This window comes from Candoia aspera, chromosome 6 (genome assembly GCF_035149785.1).
Source record: "Candoia aspera isolate rCanAsp1 chromosome 6, rCanAsp1.hap2, whole genome shotgun sequence".
NCBI lineage: Eukaryota > Metazoa > Chordata > Lepidosauria > Squamata > Boidae > Candoia > Candoia aspera.
In genome coordinates, this window is record NC_086158.1 from 32,713,303 (window position 1) to 32,729,775 (window position 16,473).

Sequence of the window (16,473 nt, forward strand, 5' to 3'; positions counted from 1 at the left end):
TATGGGAAAACCCTCAGATATGACATGATTTTTCCATGCTTTGTTCCACTGGGTACAAACAGATAATAACCCATTTTGTCACTTTCTAAAATTTACCAGCCTTTCCCTCCATTCCATTTTAAGTTGCTTACACTGTAGAAATGACTAATGGATGTAACACAGCATTTACAAGATAGTTTTTCAAAGTTGCTTCCACTCTGAGCTTGCACATAAGTTACATATAATATGAAAATCAGCTCTATGCAGCACTTCAGATGTTTTAGAGCACACAAGGTTGTTCATGTACAACCTCTCTGCCACTCCTTAAAGTAGCTGAATCTTTTCCAAGGATCGAACAGCTGCCCTCTGCAATTGCAGCACATCCCAGGAAAAGCAGCATTGGATTTAAGGAGTTGCAGAGAGGTCCTAAGCACTGCAGGGCATCTTTCTGCCTTCCACTTTGAAGTGCCCTATGGCCCTAGTTAATAGGAAATGGTTATCAAGTACAACAGACAGATACAATATACAGCATCATCCATGTAAACTGCACTATGCCGAGCAGGAGAAATAAGCCTTGTTTAAGAGGCTAATGTACTAGATATCCAAGAATGCAAAGGACTATGTTTATGCATTGCAGTAGGCCAGTTTGCTTAAGCCTGATATATTATATATATTAAAAAAACCCACAACAGACTATATACATACAAAATGTTAAGCAAAAAAATATAATTTACAGACAGTTGCTGGGTTTCCACAATGTGTTAAATTAAAACAAAATAACCACATTATACTTTAGCATGATACATAAACCCAACCTGACTATCAGAGTTATTTAAGCATTAGCTTAGGCACCACATAAAACAGATTAATTGCCTTTTTCTGCATACAAGCTATCCATGCTTTTGTATTTTTGTGATCTTATAAGAAAACAAAATCTGTAGAAAGGGGAAAAGAAGAAAGATATATTATTATTATTATTTATTTAATTTGTTATGCCTGCCCACTCCAGAAGACTTTGGGTGTCTTATAACAAATTTAACAAGTTAAAAACATAGTAACAAAACATAACAGCCTGGAGTACAAAGCAAAGTAACAATAAAAAACAAACACACACAACAGTGACTCGACACACACAGTGACCCCATGCCTAATAAGCCACATGAAACATTTTCTTCCACAATATTAAAGAAATAAAAGAAGTTTATATACCTGAGAGCTATATTTACCTTCAATTTTGTTTCTATCAGTTCCTTGCTAGTAATTATGGTTGTCACCTCAGTTTCATTTAATCCATGCACTATTGCAGGGCCTCCCAAAGTAGCGTAGAGTGTGACAACTAGTGATATGGGAAAAACAAACAATAAAAAACGAACATTTCCTATTGCAAACATCCAGAATACTTTAAAAATGTATTACATAGTGAAAATACAAACACAGTATAACAGTTCTTTGAATTCAGTATTTTGAACTGTAAGAACTCTTAAAAGTTCAGGAAGTACTGTAATATGGCTTCACAAGCTACATTAGTACTCATTTCCTCACTGCAGCTGTGTTTCTTTAAATGTTGTAAGAAGAATACCTACAGGTAGTCCTCAGGTTATGACGGTAATTGGGACCCAAATTTCCATTGCTAAGTGTTTTGGTCGTAAAGTGCGACATCATTCAAATTCAAATTTTGCTACCGCCCATCTTCCCCAAAGGGGGACATCATGTGACTGCATCGCTTAGCAATGGCAATCCTAGCAGTCCCCATTGCCATCCTTGGGAAGAAGGCATTATGTGGCCAGCAGCTGCCTTGTGAAGGGCCAGGCCATGCACACTGTCAGCAGCAGGAGCAAGAAGATGGTAAAGGTCAGCCAGGGGCGGCAGAGCACAGGGCGGCAGGGTCAGTGGAGCGCAGGGAAGTCAAGAGGGCAGATATGAGGAGGGAGATAGGTAGGTGGGGGAGTTGAAGCACCCTTGCAGTCCTAAGTGTGGGCGAACTGCCAAGTACCTGAATTTTGATCACAGGACTGCAGGGGTGCTGCAATGGCTGTAACTTTGGGGACCAGGCGAAAGTACCATTCATTCAGCACAACTATGAATGGTCATTATGTGAGGACTACCTGTATTCCTTTTGACAGGACAGAATACCACTTTGAATTCAGCCTATTATATCTTTATTTTATGTCATGAGTACTGATGGCGAGCTAGAAGGGGCCTCTATCCAGGGGGGAAAACGCATGCGTAGTAGTGAGGAGTTAAGCAGCCATTCAAAGAGACACAGATCAGACCCGCCTTGACTTTTGGGGTTTATCTGTCTGGGTTTTTCCCACACTTCTTCAGTTTGTTAGGATTTTCTGTCTAATGTAGCAGTAATAAAACACTAGAGACCTATTCCTTGTCTCAGCCTGGTTCCCGACTGTTAGGACAAATAATGTGAAAACAGCACAAAAACTAATTTTATTTTCAGATACCTACTACCTATTGTTACAACTCTGAATATAAATGCAATTACTGAAGAGTAAATCAGGGCCATTCAGTTTTTCCCAGATAAACATGATTCCAAAATAACGATCAATGTACTAAACTTAAGAAATTGCTCTGATCTTATAGGAATTATTTTAAAATTGCAGGTTGCTACTGATAATTAGTTGCAGGATTGACCTCAAATGACTTTTTCCTTCCAGCATTGAGAGGACATTCAACCATTTGGTAGGAAAAGTACTTCATTCACAGTGCTGGGCATGAGGCTCTTTGCTCCATTTGGGAATTTTGAAAGGCCTACAATGCATGTCCCTACATGAATAATTGGACAGTTTTATCGATGGCAAGGTATAAATCTAAGATGCTCACTAGAAATTAAATTCCAGTGTAATCTAGCTGCAGCATACAACCTGATCATCCTATGGAAACCGCTACATGACTTGACTTCAGTATGGCTGCCATATACAGGGTGTACGAAAAGTCAGGCCCTGTCCTAACAGCCAGGAACCACGCTGAGACAAGGACTGGGTCTCTAGTGTTTTATTACTGCTACATTAGACAGAAAATCCTAACAAACTGAAGAAGTGTGGGAAAAAACCCAGACAGATAAACCCCAAAGGTTAAGGCGGGTCTGATCTGTGTCTCTTTGAATGGCTGCTTAACTCCTCAGTACTACGCATGCATTTTCCCCCTTGGATAGAGGCCCCCTCCTGCTCACCATCAGTACTCATGACAGGCCCATAGGCCAATCACAATATGTTTTATTGATTTTTTTTTTCAGAGAAAATATTACTGTACTTAGGAATGTTCAAATGCCATGCATCAAATGAGTAAGGACGTGTTTAGAAGAAAATGGCAACCAACTTGAACCTTTAAGTTCACCCTGTATAATGCTGCAATATCATTATCCTGACAGTAGACATCAAAAGCCTCCATGCTAATGTCAACCATTTCTCAGAAGTTATATCACTGGCTTGTGAACTCTCTGGCCAGGATGGCAGTCTGAATTTGTCAGGAATATGTCATTACACTGAGGCAGTTTTCACTTTTTCACACATAGTTTACAAACATGCACACCAGCTCATAATTCCAAATCATTCTGTTTAGCTGCATTTGTGGAAATTAAGCTACTTGTAAGGAAACAATCTTCTTAAATATGTTAAAATAATTCACACTGGAAGCAAAACACTGGCTAGCCTCAGAATAAGCTATGTTTTGTTTTAGTTTAGCCCTGTTGAATATGCTACAATAGCTCAGTTCACACAACACACTACCATAAATGATTGGCTAGTCTCACCCACTGCTAAGCCCAAACTAAACAGGACACCTTATGGCTCAGTGGCCCCTACAGCAATGGAGATTAAGGTGTCAACATTAGTAGAAAAACAATTATTTCTTTTGCCTTTCAAAACATGCAAAATAGGCATGACAGAAGACAACGTACAATATCTACTTTGCAGCTTTAACTCTCCCAATATGAAAAATTGGACAACAGACCCAAAATTTTACCAAGAGCCTGGAAGTTTCACCTGACACTGAACAATGTCTTAAAAACCTTGGAGATTGAATTAAAAAAAAAAAAAGTGTGATCCTCGTCTAGAGAGTTACCCATAGTTGGCTCCACATGAGATTTGAGCTTAACCACTGGTGCTCACATATAAGCAGATGTAACTAAAACCCATTAAATAGATTATTTTATATATAATAGAACAGTTTCGGGTTAATCTAGAAGCCTTATTTGGGCATTTACTCTTTCATAAGGTTAAAATCATGTGAAGGGAAGCAGGGGGCTGGATTTGCTCTTCCCTTCTGCACGAAGGGTGACAGTGGTGATAGAGCAGCTTTTACAAAGAGCTCCTCTGAGCTTCTTTAAAAAAAAAAATAGCTGCAGGGGGTCATCCTGACATCTTCCAAAAACAGAGGAAAAAGATATGAATCAGAGAAGGTCCAAAATTATGGCAGAAACCTACATATGTGGAGGATGCCAAATGAAGAAAGAAGAGGGGCAGGTAACTGAGCCCACTCTCGTATTTCACTGATTCCCAAACAAGGCTAAAGAAAGATTCAAATCAAAAACATTTCATTATCAGGATAGCTGCTGTTCTTTCGAAAATGACAGTTATTATAACCTTATATATTTTTGTAAAAAGCTTAGCTGAATTGGAATTATATTCAAATCTTACTCTCTAAAAATCAATGGGTTTGAAAGCATGCATACATTTCTTTGTTTGTACTTAATATTTGTAAGCCACCCCTATCAAGATTCTGGGCAGTAAACAACAAAGAAAAATAGAAGCAATAATAAGGAAATAAAAACAAAACTATATATAATTAACATGAACATATATAATCTATCAATTTGAGCAGAATGTGTTGTTATAATTGCAACTGCCTTGCAGAATATAAGGATGGAAAGCTGAACATAACTTCAGGGGAGTGAGACCGCGGCTTATTCCCCTCGTGGCACTGGAGCAACAAATGCACGCCTATCTAGTGCAGGAGGTCTGGCATTGGTTTCTGGTTCAGTTCCAATACAATTTTAAGTGCTAGTGTTAACCTATAAAAATACTCCATAATTTGGCAATGGTTAATTTTTAATTAATAGTTTATTAATTAATGGTTACTTCTTAAATGGAAGAACAAAAGTTATGCTATGACCAAAAGCTCCTCCCAGGAAAAACATATTGGACAAGCCAATTCAGGCAGAAGAACCCAGTTCTTTAGGTATGTAGGCGCCAAGCCATATAGGGTGTGGTAAGTCAAAACCAGCACTTTGAGCTGAACCTGGAAGTATATTGGAAACAATGTATGGCTCAAAGCATGTTGCCACTTTTTGTGCCAACTGCAGATTCCATGTGGCCTTCAAAGGCAGCCACATGTACAGTTAATACAGTAGCCTAGTGTAGAACTGATGAGGGTATGAGTCGCCCTTGATATGTTCCACTGAGGGTTCAAATTGAGATTATTTGATAATGTGGAAGTTTTGGCAGGTTCTGGGATCCAAATATGGTAGGAATGCTATGATCTGCCCAGCACTTTAAGTGGTTAAACATATATAGGTTTTACTGGGAAAGAAATTAAAATTTGATTTCAGATCTCATGAGAAACTGAAATAGCCTCCCATCTTCCAGTCTCAATCCCTCACTTAGCTTTAGTTGTCACTGTTACTTCACTGATAATGCTGGAAACAGTGATCTTTCCTATTCCTCTATCAATTGCTCTTGCCTATGGCACTACCAATGCAGGTCACCTCCAACCAGCCATTCATTTGTTCTCCAAGAACATGGGTATTTAGAGCATTAGGAAAAAAGTACTTTTCAAAAGTCTTTTGTCTGAGTGTAATGACAAAACTACTTCCTTATTTCTTTGGAAATAAGGAGCTGGGGCAGGGGCTGTATTTTATACAGAATACAATTCCAAATTGTTGCAAAACAAATGCACATTTCTTTAACTTGGTAGGAGTAAAGTACAAAACACTGTCTTTGTTAGTTCCCATGTGCTGCTTGTGCTTATTCCAGTGACCCCTATTATGTAAACATAAGCTTTCCTAGCCAGCTCTCAGCAAGCTATAGCAGAAAAAACACAATCTCTTAAATAACGGCATCAAACACCTAAAAAGTAGCGATGAACAAATCAAAAACAATCAGCAGTAACAAAGTCAAGAAATGGTCCATGGTCCAGTGATGTCATGGAACAAAAGGCCAGACAAGCTACAGCAGTTGCAAGCCAAATTTGCACAATCTGATCTACCAAGTTGCCACTTAGCACTGTGTATAAGCCTCTTCCATGTACACATCACAAACAAAAGCAACAAGGAACTGTATCAGTAAAAGCCATTTGCTTAATATTCGCTACTTTATAGCAGTGATTCAGGATAAAAAGAAAACTCATGAAAAACTATGTGCAGTATCAGAAGAGAGGCATTCCAAGCTCCCTTCTCAATTGTGACAGCAAAATTTCGTATGCTCAATATGGCCCTTACCTTGGCTGCAAAAATATAGTCAGGTTGGCCCTCAACAACTAAATGGTTGCTGATCTTGAAATTATAATATTAAATACATGTTTTAAAAGGATATAAATGGAGAGTGGGGACATTATATTTCCATTTACCATAAGGTTTGACAATTTGCCTATCCTCAAAAGAATAAAATAGATATTTTTAGTGCTGATACATATGTAACCCTCTCAAAATATAAATTAAAGGTAGATTTAAAAATGTGATACTATTTTTGTGCTATTTTATCCCAAAAATAAACTAGGATTTTAAAAATTAGCAACTAGCAAACATTGTAATAGCAAGCATATTTTTGTGCAAAATTAAATAAATTGTAATCATAATATTTCACTGGCCAATTCCAACTTTAAAAAGATGTCTACGTGACATCTGCCAGCAAGTAAGTCAGCCAAGTTCATTCAGTTGGGATCACCAAATGCTACATCATGCTGTGAGCTGAAGCACGTCTCAGGAACTTGAAATGTCCAGTTAAATACTCACTATCTCTCTAACTATCCTACTCAATCATAAATGCAAACATCTCTATACCAGATGTTTCATTGTTTCATTACATTATCACATTGTAAATAGAACCCTCTTTTTGAAAAGTTACTGAAGTCTAAGAAAGAGAAACTTGCCAAATTTTCTTTAAAAGAAATATATCATAATATTAAAATGCTTTAATTTCTGTTTTTAGCTTATGAACTCCCTGAGGATTTTTTTAATAGCTGACACTGATCCAACACAATAACTTCCAATGTAATTCACTGTAGTATTGGTCTGCAATGTCCCTAAACAGATGTACTAGGCTGATTCAGACACAAGGTTCATCTCCAAATAAAGGTAATAATTATATGCTTCAATTCCTAACTTCAATTCTCTCTCCTGACTCAAAGTCCTAAGCAAACTAAATATTTCATCCAACCAGCCAAATCATAATTTGCACAAGCCACTGAGGCAAACATCACACCAGTTGCACTGATACTTATATTGATGTCCATCTACAACACAGAAAATTTAAAGTACTTCAACTCAAATCAGTATTTGACACATTTGAAATTAAAGGCATACACACCAGATTTGGGGGAGTACTTATCAGACATGTAATAGAAACTGTATATGACAACAGAGGTACACTAAAGGATTGTGGGCTTTTGATTCATCTTAACTACAGATGGTCAGCATATGGATTTTTGTTTATATAATTATGTGTTTTGTTTTTCTTAGTTATGTATAATTATTATAATGGTTTTAATTTTGTTTGTTAGCCACCAAGAGTGCTTATAAATTGGGGAGGATTATAAATACTGTAAATAAGTACAATAACAATATTAATAACCATAATGATATTTTTCACTACTCTCATATAAATTTATACTAAGGAGTGTGAGGGCTCTAAACCCAACAATTCTTGGCAAAAATGAAGACATTCAGTATAATATCTATCTGAGGTTGTTACTGTTCTCATATCCTCTTTGTGGGCTTCCCAAAAATACTTCATTAACCCAGTCTGCAAACTGAAAGCTGTGCTAGATAGGCATTTAATCTGATTCAGTGTCCTTTTTTTAAATGAAGTTGTCTGTAGATTAGATATGTTAAAATTCAAAATGAAAAAAGCAGGAAAATAAAAAAGAAACTTAACAGTACAACACAACACTTAACTGAAGAAACTGAAAACGAATGGTTGGGAAGAGGTATAAAATGCATAAAATGGAGATTATGGAATGCACTGAACAATAGTCTCAGGCAACACAGTGGAGCAAAATCAGTACAGCTGATAAGCACAAACCAAATATAAAAGGAAGCAGATCACACTTGAAAATACAAAGCTGAACAGGCAAACAGAACCAGATAATAACGCACTTATAATGCACTTAGACAAGGCAAGGCAATTATAATGTAGCTACTATAAACTGCAGTTTGCAAATTTCAGTTAAATTTTACAAACTATGATTTGCTTAAGGTTTTATTTCAAAGAAAGAGTCTGAATATACAAGAGGAATAGGAAAGCACTGGTATTAGACTTTATACAGCATCAGCCCATGGTTATACATTCTGTCTGAAACAGATCAGGGCAAAGTTTAAACAAGTCTTTTTCTCGCTCTGTTTGATCAACTTCATTATCAATTTCTGTCCTCATTTTACAACTGAAATATTTAGATGGAGTTTTACTTCTACTACAGAAATATTACCATGGAGGATGATGCTATTGTATATTAGCCACATTACAAACTAGCTTATTTCTTGTTAACTCAGCATGTAAAAGTTCTGATTTTTAGCTATTCAAACACTTGCAGATTAAATCAGTTTACTAAAATCACAGCCTGAGCTACAAGCTTCTAAAATATAAAAACCTTCAGAAACAAGTAGAAAATGCTATGTCCAGAGCTGACAATTTACTACAGGCAAGCTGTGTGTGTATATGTGTCTTTGAATCAGTCTTAACTCCAGGTGACTACATGGATCAATCCACACAGTTTTCTTGGCAACTCTTTTGGAAGTGGTTTGCCATTGCCTTCTTCTGAGGGCTGAGAAAGAGGGACTAGCCCAAAGTCACTCAACTGATTCCTGGGCTTTAGGTAAGACTAGAGCTCATGATCTCCCAGCTTTTAGCTCAATTTCTTTAACCATTACACCGAACTGCTCTCACAGACTGTAGTGTATGTATGTACTGTACCGTACATAACCCTTACCCAAAAGCAATCCAAGTTTAGTAAAGATTATTACCAGAAAAGTGGGCAAAAGACTGCAGTCTTAAATTCAGCAGGATCCTGAAAAAGAGAATGGCATTCCAGAAAGTGTGTATGGGAGGGAGGAGGACAGTGATATCTGTTTCCTCATGAAGGTAAAGAGTTTTTGAACTCAAGCCTCCTTTAAAAACTTACTCTACCTTCCAGAATTCTTGATGCCATATATCCCAGCGCTGACCCAAGACAGAAAATTGCCTATCTATTAATTAGGCAATTGAAAACCACTGTAAATGAAAGTGGGACTGGCCAATGAACATCCTTCAACCAACCTCAACTTTCTTCCTCATTATCATGACCTTTCTGCTTCCTATATATAGTGCCAGATGCTGGAAGAACACTTGATTAAAAACAAATAGCTCTTCACTTTTTAAAAAATTGCTAAGGAGGAAAAAAAAAAAGATCAGAACTCAGAAAAGAAATCCCAAAGTAATATCTAGATTTCCTTGATTTCCCTAAAAGCTTTTCTTCTTAAGTAATAAAAACATCAATATTTGCCAGTAATGTTACAGAGAGGACAGACTGACCACTCTATAGTACTCCAGGTATGTTAGAACTATAGCTCCCAGAATTCCCAGATGGGTATTCCTCCAAGTTGTGGATTCTCTTTGAATGACTGGATAACTAACAAGCAGCTCGCACACAGAGGCACAGAAGAAATATACCAAAGGCTGATACTGTACAAATACTTACGTTGAAAGTTGTTCATGAAGCAAGCTTGTGCTACAATCATCCATTCTGCTCTAGTTTCACAGAAGATGGCAATGTTGGTCTTTGGTTTTTGGCCCAGCATTGTTAATCCATCACCAAATGCTTTAGCTTTCTTAAAAACATCATCATATGATAGCCAGCGATATTCTCCAAGTACAACCTGAAAAATATATCAACATGTAAATCTAGGGGGTAAAACTTATCTTTGTTGAAAATGCACTTACATAATTAAAATGATTCATGTAATTAAAAAAAAACACATACAGGAAAAGTAATCCATTGGAAAACCATTATTTATCTCTTTAGTCAGATTATGATTTTTGCCTTCAAAATATGAAATTTGAAAATGATATGCTACATTATCTATATGGACTACTTAAGAACTATAAACATTTAGTAACACTGCCATTGGCCATTTGTGAAAGAGTAGCAAGCTTTTCACTGACACAATCTAGCATAATGTGGCCAGTATGATCCATAAGAACTATTTGCTTTACATAAAATATGCTACTTCTACATGTTTTAAACCCATCACACAGCCAGTCAGAGCTAGTTCTCTGTACAGTCTTCTCCAACAGACATATTATACCTAGGCTGCACTAGGTAACAAAGAGATACAGAAAACCCCAAATTTTGCTGCCATCTGTTAAGATTCTTCTAGTCCAAAAACTGTATGCCTATCTCCATTTCAATATTCCAGTTTCAAAGAATTTAAAAAGCATGTATGTATAACTAAATGTAACTTAGATATCAAATGAAAAGTCTTGTTCATTATTTAAGATTTAAACAGCTGTTTCAAATGTAAAAACTGATTGCAAATTTGATTTTTAAACCACCCCCCTCTTTGGCATCATGTTTGCTTTTCCAGAACAAGAAACCGAGTTACTGGAGCTATTGTACAAGATAATTGCATTGTTGCTGTCTTATATCTAGGCAGAGCCCTTGTCTATCCTTTAAATTTGCTTATTCCTCTTTCGTTGTCAGAGCACAAATTGAGAGAGAGGCAACTAAGCATAACAGAGCCATCAGCTATTAAATGCAGTGTTTAGTATGCTGAGGTCTGTCTATCTAAAACTGCAATCCATTTAATCATGTGTTTGAAAAGTAACAATAAAAAGATAAATGGTGCCCTCTAGAGTATGCTACTTGCTATATCATTTAAGGAGCAGTATAAGTCTTCTAATCATAAGTAAATTAAATTATAACACCGCTTCTACAAATCTTATGGCTATACTTCTCGGAACATCTACAAAGAGTAAGCCCTATTCTCAGTAAGATACTGCCAAATCAATGTATTGGGTGCAAAGTACAATTCCATTCAGATAGCTTTGTTTTTAATCCACTTGAGAAATACATTATTTTAAAACACGTTGTTTTAAAATCTACTCTTAAATTCCCAGATGATTTGTCAAATTCCCAGCTATTAGCACCAGCAGCAATTGCTGCTGAATATATGCTGCACCCTTTCTAGGAAAATTATGGAGTTAAAACCCCAGATATAGATTTGTATGTGAATTTACACATTATTTTGTACTTACACCAAAATGTTTTAGCACTTTAAAGACAAACAAATTTATTGTGCTTTTGTAGATTACAGTCTACTTCATCAATTCTATGAAGTATTACCCTGAGTTACAAGAATTTATATACCCACTGTTGTAGGAGAAATTGTAAACAGTGAAGTTAGAGAAAAACAAAATACAGAAAGTTCAGACAATGATCTTAGTGAAAATCGAAGTAGATCTCTTAAAATTTGCCTACTAATGTCTGTTCTACACGTAAGTACATCTACTGTAATGCCACCACCACATGGAACAAAAGAGCACCAAATGTGCTTATTTAACAATTCTATTCTATGGTCTGTAGGTTGCTACTCATACCCTAAGATCTTCCTCAAAGGCCTTGATATCCTTAGATGCTGCAAACTCTGGAACATCCTTCTTAGAGAGGCACATCTGGAGCCTACTTTATTATCCTTCTGACACCAGACAAAGAGACTTTTATTCTCTCACAGGCCTTTTCATGCATTATAACATCTTAATTTTTGGCTACAAAAGTTTTGTAACTAACTTATGTTTGCTCAGTATGCTTTTTAATATTTTGTCCTTGTTTATATGTTGAGCAGCTCCTCAGCTGTCTTAAGCTTCTTCCATTCAAAGGGGGATGCATTTTATTCCCACGGCTTGCAAGGTCTTCTTGCTAAGGGTATCTCTCAGCTTCTCTATGATGTCCAGATTTGCACTTTTACACATTTTAACACCTTAGAAGCTGTCCAGTCCAAGCCTGTAAGAGCTATCACTGCAGTTCCAAGTTGCATCAAAAATGCTGCCTTACAGTATTTTTGTGAGTGCCAGAGCCTGTTACTGTCTCAATTTCTGGGGGTTTTTTTCCCCCTTTGTGGGTCTGGCTCCACTGGTTTTCAGAGACCACTTTAAATCAAACTGGTTAACAAGAGCTAATAGCAAATTCCAGTCTTTAGGTTTTTCTTTGAAAGAGCTTCTGCCCGTTATGGTTTGAAAATGTCAGGAGTCATCTTAGGTAGCTTACCTGGCATACTGATCTTCAAGCCAGTCTAAGCCTAACATCCAACCACATACTTCATGCATTGTTCTCAAATGGGCATGTGCCACCATCCTGTTTCTCCACCATTCTAAACCTGAAATTTCACCAGGATGGACACACTACCCTCCTGTCAGGGCCAGCCCAAGAACTTCAAAGAATCAATCCAGCCAAACTTCAGTTCTTTATTTGCTTACACCATATAGACAGAATCTTGCTAGACTAAAGCTACTCTACCTAACCTCAGGGGAAATAACCTGGGAAGGCTCTAGGGCGGGGCTATTCTGAACCTCTTAGTTTTTCCACATTCCATTTCTGAACTGTCTTTTATCTTGCCCTCTTCCTTGGAATGTGCTTCCTCCTTCCTGAGAACCAGCAGCATTACTGAAATCCACCACACCTCTGCAGTTCTATGGGAACATTATAAAAACATCCATCTTCAACAGCATTTACATCCATGAGGGGGCAGCTCCGTGGAGTCCGTAAGACACATGCTCCTTTGTTGCTCTTTTTACAAGGAATCTCAGAAGAGATTCATCTATCCCATTTCAAAGAACTGCCCTGGTAGACAGCAAAATGTTTGTCACTTCTTCTATTGGACTTCTGATCCATCTTTCCAGGTTGTCCGATTTTGTGCCTCTATTTATTCTATTTGTCCCACATATGATTGAAGATTAGCACTACTCTTGGTGATCACCACTCATATTTGTATTATTATATTAATTTTATTCTTAAGTAATTTTTTGTATCTACCTTTTAGTCTTGCCAATAATTTTAGGTGTATGTCTTTCTATGTAGCATGTTCTGGCCTAATGGCTGTAATAAACATTTGTTGTTTATATGTTGTGCTTGTTTATATATTGTGTACTGAATATTAAAATTCTGTATTTAGAGCCATGTAAGACATCTTGGGAAAACTGCACTGAAGGGTGGCATACATTTTTAAAAATAAAACAAAAAATTACAGCAAGTGTGTTTTAAAGCCTTTTTTCCAAATGAGTATTGCTTGATGTTATACTAACAAAGTACCTTTTTAAAAATAAGTTTTAGACTCCTTAAATAACGTTATAGGATGTCCCAAATACAGTTTGACCTCTCTCAGTTTTTAAGTCATTGTTTTATCTCTATTGCTGACTTAAATGCCAACATGAAACTAGGAATATTTGTTTATAAAGTGTATATGACAGCCCATTTTGCTCCTGCAATTCTGAATGATTATTACGGCTTAATTATTGTTAGCCAAACTCCCCAAATGAGATTAAAAATAACCTCAACAATAATGTTAATACAGTGCAACCAAGGTCTTCAAGTAACTTACATCCTTCAACTATACAACCATAGAATCAGGCTCATCTAACATTCCACCCCAATGCCTGAGGGAATAACTGTGCTTTTAAGCTTTTTGGAATACCAAAAGAGTCAGGGCCATCTGAACCTCAGGGGGAATGGTGTTCCATATGGCATACAGTATGAGAGAAATGATCAAAGAAAAGCTCCAGCTTTCTGGCTTCATACCAACTTGGGCAAGACGACATGAAAAAGCTAAATCAATCCTTCCCAAAAATAGGAGCCAGCTATGGAAAGGGAGTCTGTTTCAGTATTCCTGTGGACCCTACCAAAGTTGCTGTAAAGTACAAATTTGAATATTCAGGTCTCTTTATTCTCTCCTTTGAGCATCAAGCCTGAATCTGACCCAGAAGCTGCAGCAAAATAACAATTTTTCACAAGTATTTGCTTGAAGACTGTGTCTGATTTTTATAAGTAGGGAAACTAATAAAAATATCCTACGAGATGAAGGTCATATGAGCTAAAGAGTTACAGAACAAATGGTCTAGACTGCATTATAGAACTAAAGAATCACAATGCTTCCTTAATTCAAAACAGATCCACTTGCAGATAAATCATAACTCATTTTTCCCTTCCTTCTTAAAAAAATAACGAAACACTTATGAACTGTTTTTCCATTTCTTGGGTATATGATAACTTCCATGAGAGAACAGCTTAAAACCCAATACTAAGCATTCATTCCACCAATTAATTTTAGGAAAGAAACTTAATAATATCTGTATTTAAAATCCCATTTTGTAAATAATAATGTATTCATTAACTCTTTGGGCTAACTGAAATGAGGAAATGCACATCTATAGATAACCAGTATTTACTGTTCATGAATAGAGATTCTACAATTGTTGGTGAAATTCACTAGTCAACCTTTACTTAGAATTAGCCATCGTTTCCTCTGCCCCAGGAGAAAGAACACCAGGGAAGGAGTTTCCCTAAGGTATAACCCCCACCCCAAGAGGTTCATAAAGATTCAGTTTCAAGCAAAATGCTCCATATGCAAGGCAAATGTAATAGAAAATACAAGCTTATTTCTAAAAAATCAGACAAAAGTACAGTGTTGGGGCTCTTTTTATTTCAATATTATTCAAAAAGGTTATTTTGTTCATTGGACAAACTAATTATCCTGTTTATGAAAAAGAAAAAAAATGAAAAGAAATCAACAGCTGGTTACCCAGCATATGAAACATTGCTTTGTTCACGAAGAAAAATTACAAAGACTAAGCACCAAAGAATGCTCTGCTCTCGGTCAAAACCCTTTTTTATTCTTTAGGCAGAATTCAGATATTTTGCTCTGCAAGTTTGTAGAAAGAAAAGAGTAAAACTGGGCATTCAGAAGAAACAGATTAAGTGTGATTACCTTCATTAGAAAATGAGAAAGGAAAACTTTAGTCCTAAAACTTGATTAGGAAAGCCAAGTTTTTAAAAAATTGCATAGCACATAGTACATTGCCCAAGCTCTGTATAATCATGCTAAGGAGGAATATAGACACTGAATTTCTGCCTTCTATACAATCTATACAGATAGCAAACCTGATATTGTAGAGCCATGGTATTTTCAAACCATCCTATGCTTTACAAATTATATAAAGGAAGAGAATTCTTCCATTGCTACCTCTCCGTTCGCTGAATTTCAACTTATTAGGAGAAATTGAAAAACAAGGATGTTCTCACAAAAGAAATATTTTGTATGTTATGTTTGAACCAACAAATATTTCAATGCATTACTACAAATGGGAATTTCTAATTCTGCCTGCTTTGATATAATGCTTACATTGCTACACACTATCCCCTGAATTTGGAACCATCAGAACAGTCAAGACCTGGAAATGAAATTATAACCCACTGATTTATACATGGGCACAAGCTACATAAGGCATTTCTTTCCTTCTTTCCAAAATGTGGTAAGACAAAAAGCCAGAGAAATTCAAGTGCTGGGCAAGGCTGATCTCAGTATTTAACCCTTTTCTGGAATGCATACTCAGACATTAATTAGTTTTTTTTTCTTTTTGGTCATGTTTAGATTATTTTAATCATTATAATGTATCTAGGTTTTCTTTTTTCACTGTATCTTTTTCTTATTGGTGCTTTTTTTGTTTGGATTCCATCATCAAAATAAAATAAATATATTTTTAAAAAAATTAGAATGCGTGCTAGACAAAGTCCTGTGTTTAGGAGAGTAGATAACCAAAAATGCAAAGGTAGGTATCGCTGGTAAACTGATAATGACATTTACAGACTCCTCTTTAGAAACAGCACAGGCAGTTAGAGTTTGTAACCAGTACTTGCAACCAGGAAGGCAAACAGGAACAGGGAAGCTCTGCAAGAATTCAGTAAGGGAATTCTTACTGAATTCCATCTACTAAACATCAAAGCTGAATTCATCAACAGTATGAGAAATAGAAACTTGGTGGAACATAGAGGATCAGTGGAGTAAGTTTATATCCAGGAATGCTATTTATAAAAAGAACAAGGAAGGGCACACCAGGAGAAGTGTTGTTCTTTATAGATAAAAATCTAATGTACCGGAACCCTTTGGAAGATTAGATTCCTCCACAGAATCATTACAGGAACCAATATCTGACCCTCCATGTTCTAGCTAATTTAGACAACTACCACCCATCTCCAGCCTCCTTGGATCCAGCTAATTTAGGCAACTACCACCCATCTCCAGCC

At 36.5% G+C, this 16,473-nt stretch overlaps 1 protein-coding gene across 2 annotated transcripts in view; it reads right to left on the bottom strand.

Annotated features, from left to right (window-relative positions):
- The window catches only part of ACSL3 (acyl-CoA synthetase long chain family member 3), a 64,282-nt gene that overhangs the window by 25,053 nt on the left and 22,756 nt on the right, over positions 1 to 16,473 (bottom strand). For both annotated transcript variants that reach the window (XM_063306696.1, XM_063306695.1), the window contains exons 5-6: positions 9,880 to 10,057; positions 1,206 to 1,315 (exon numbers count right to left, since the gene is read on the bottom strand). In XM_063306696.1, the coding sequence (XP_063162766.1) occupies positions 1,206 to 1,315; positions 9,880 to 10,057 (288 nt within the window). The remainder of the gene's footprint in view (positions 1 to 1,205; positions 1,316 to 9,879; positions 10,058 to 16,473) is intronic.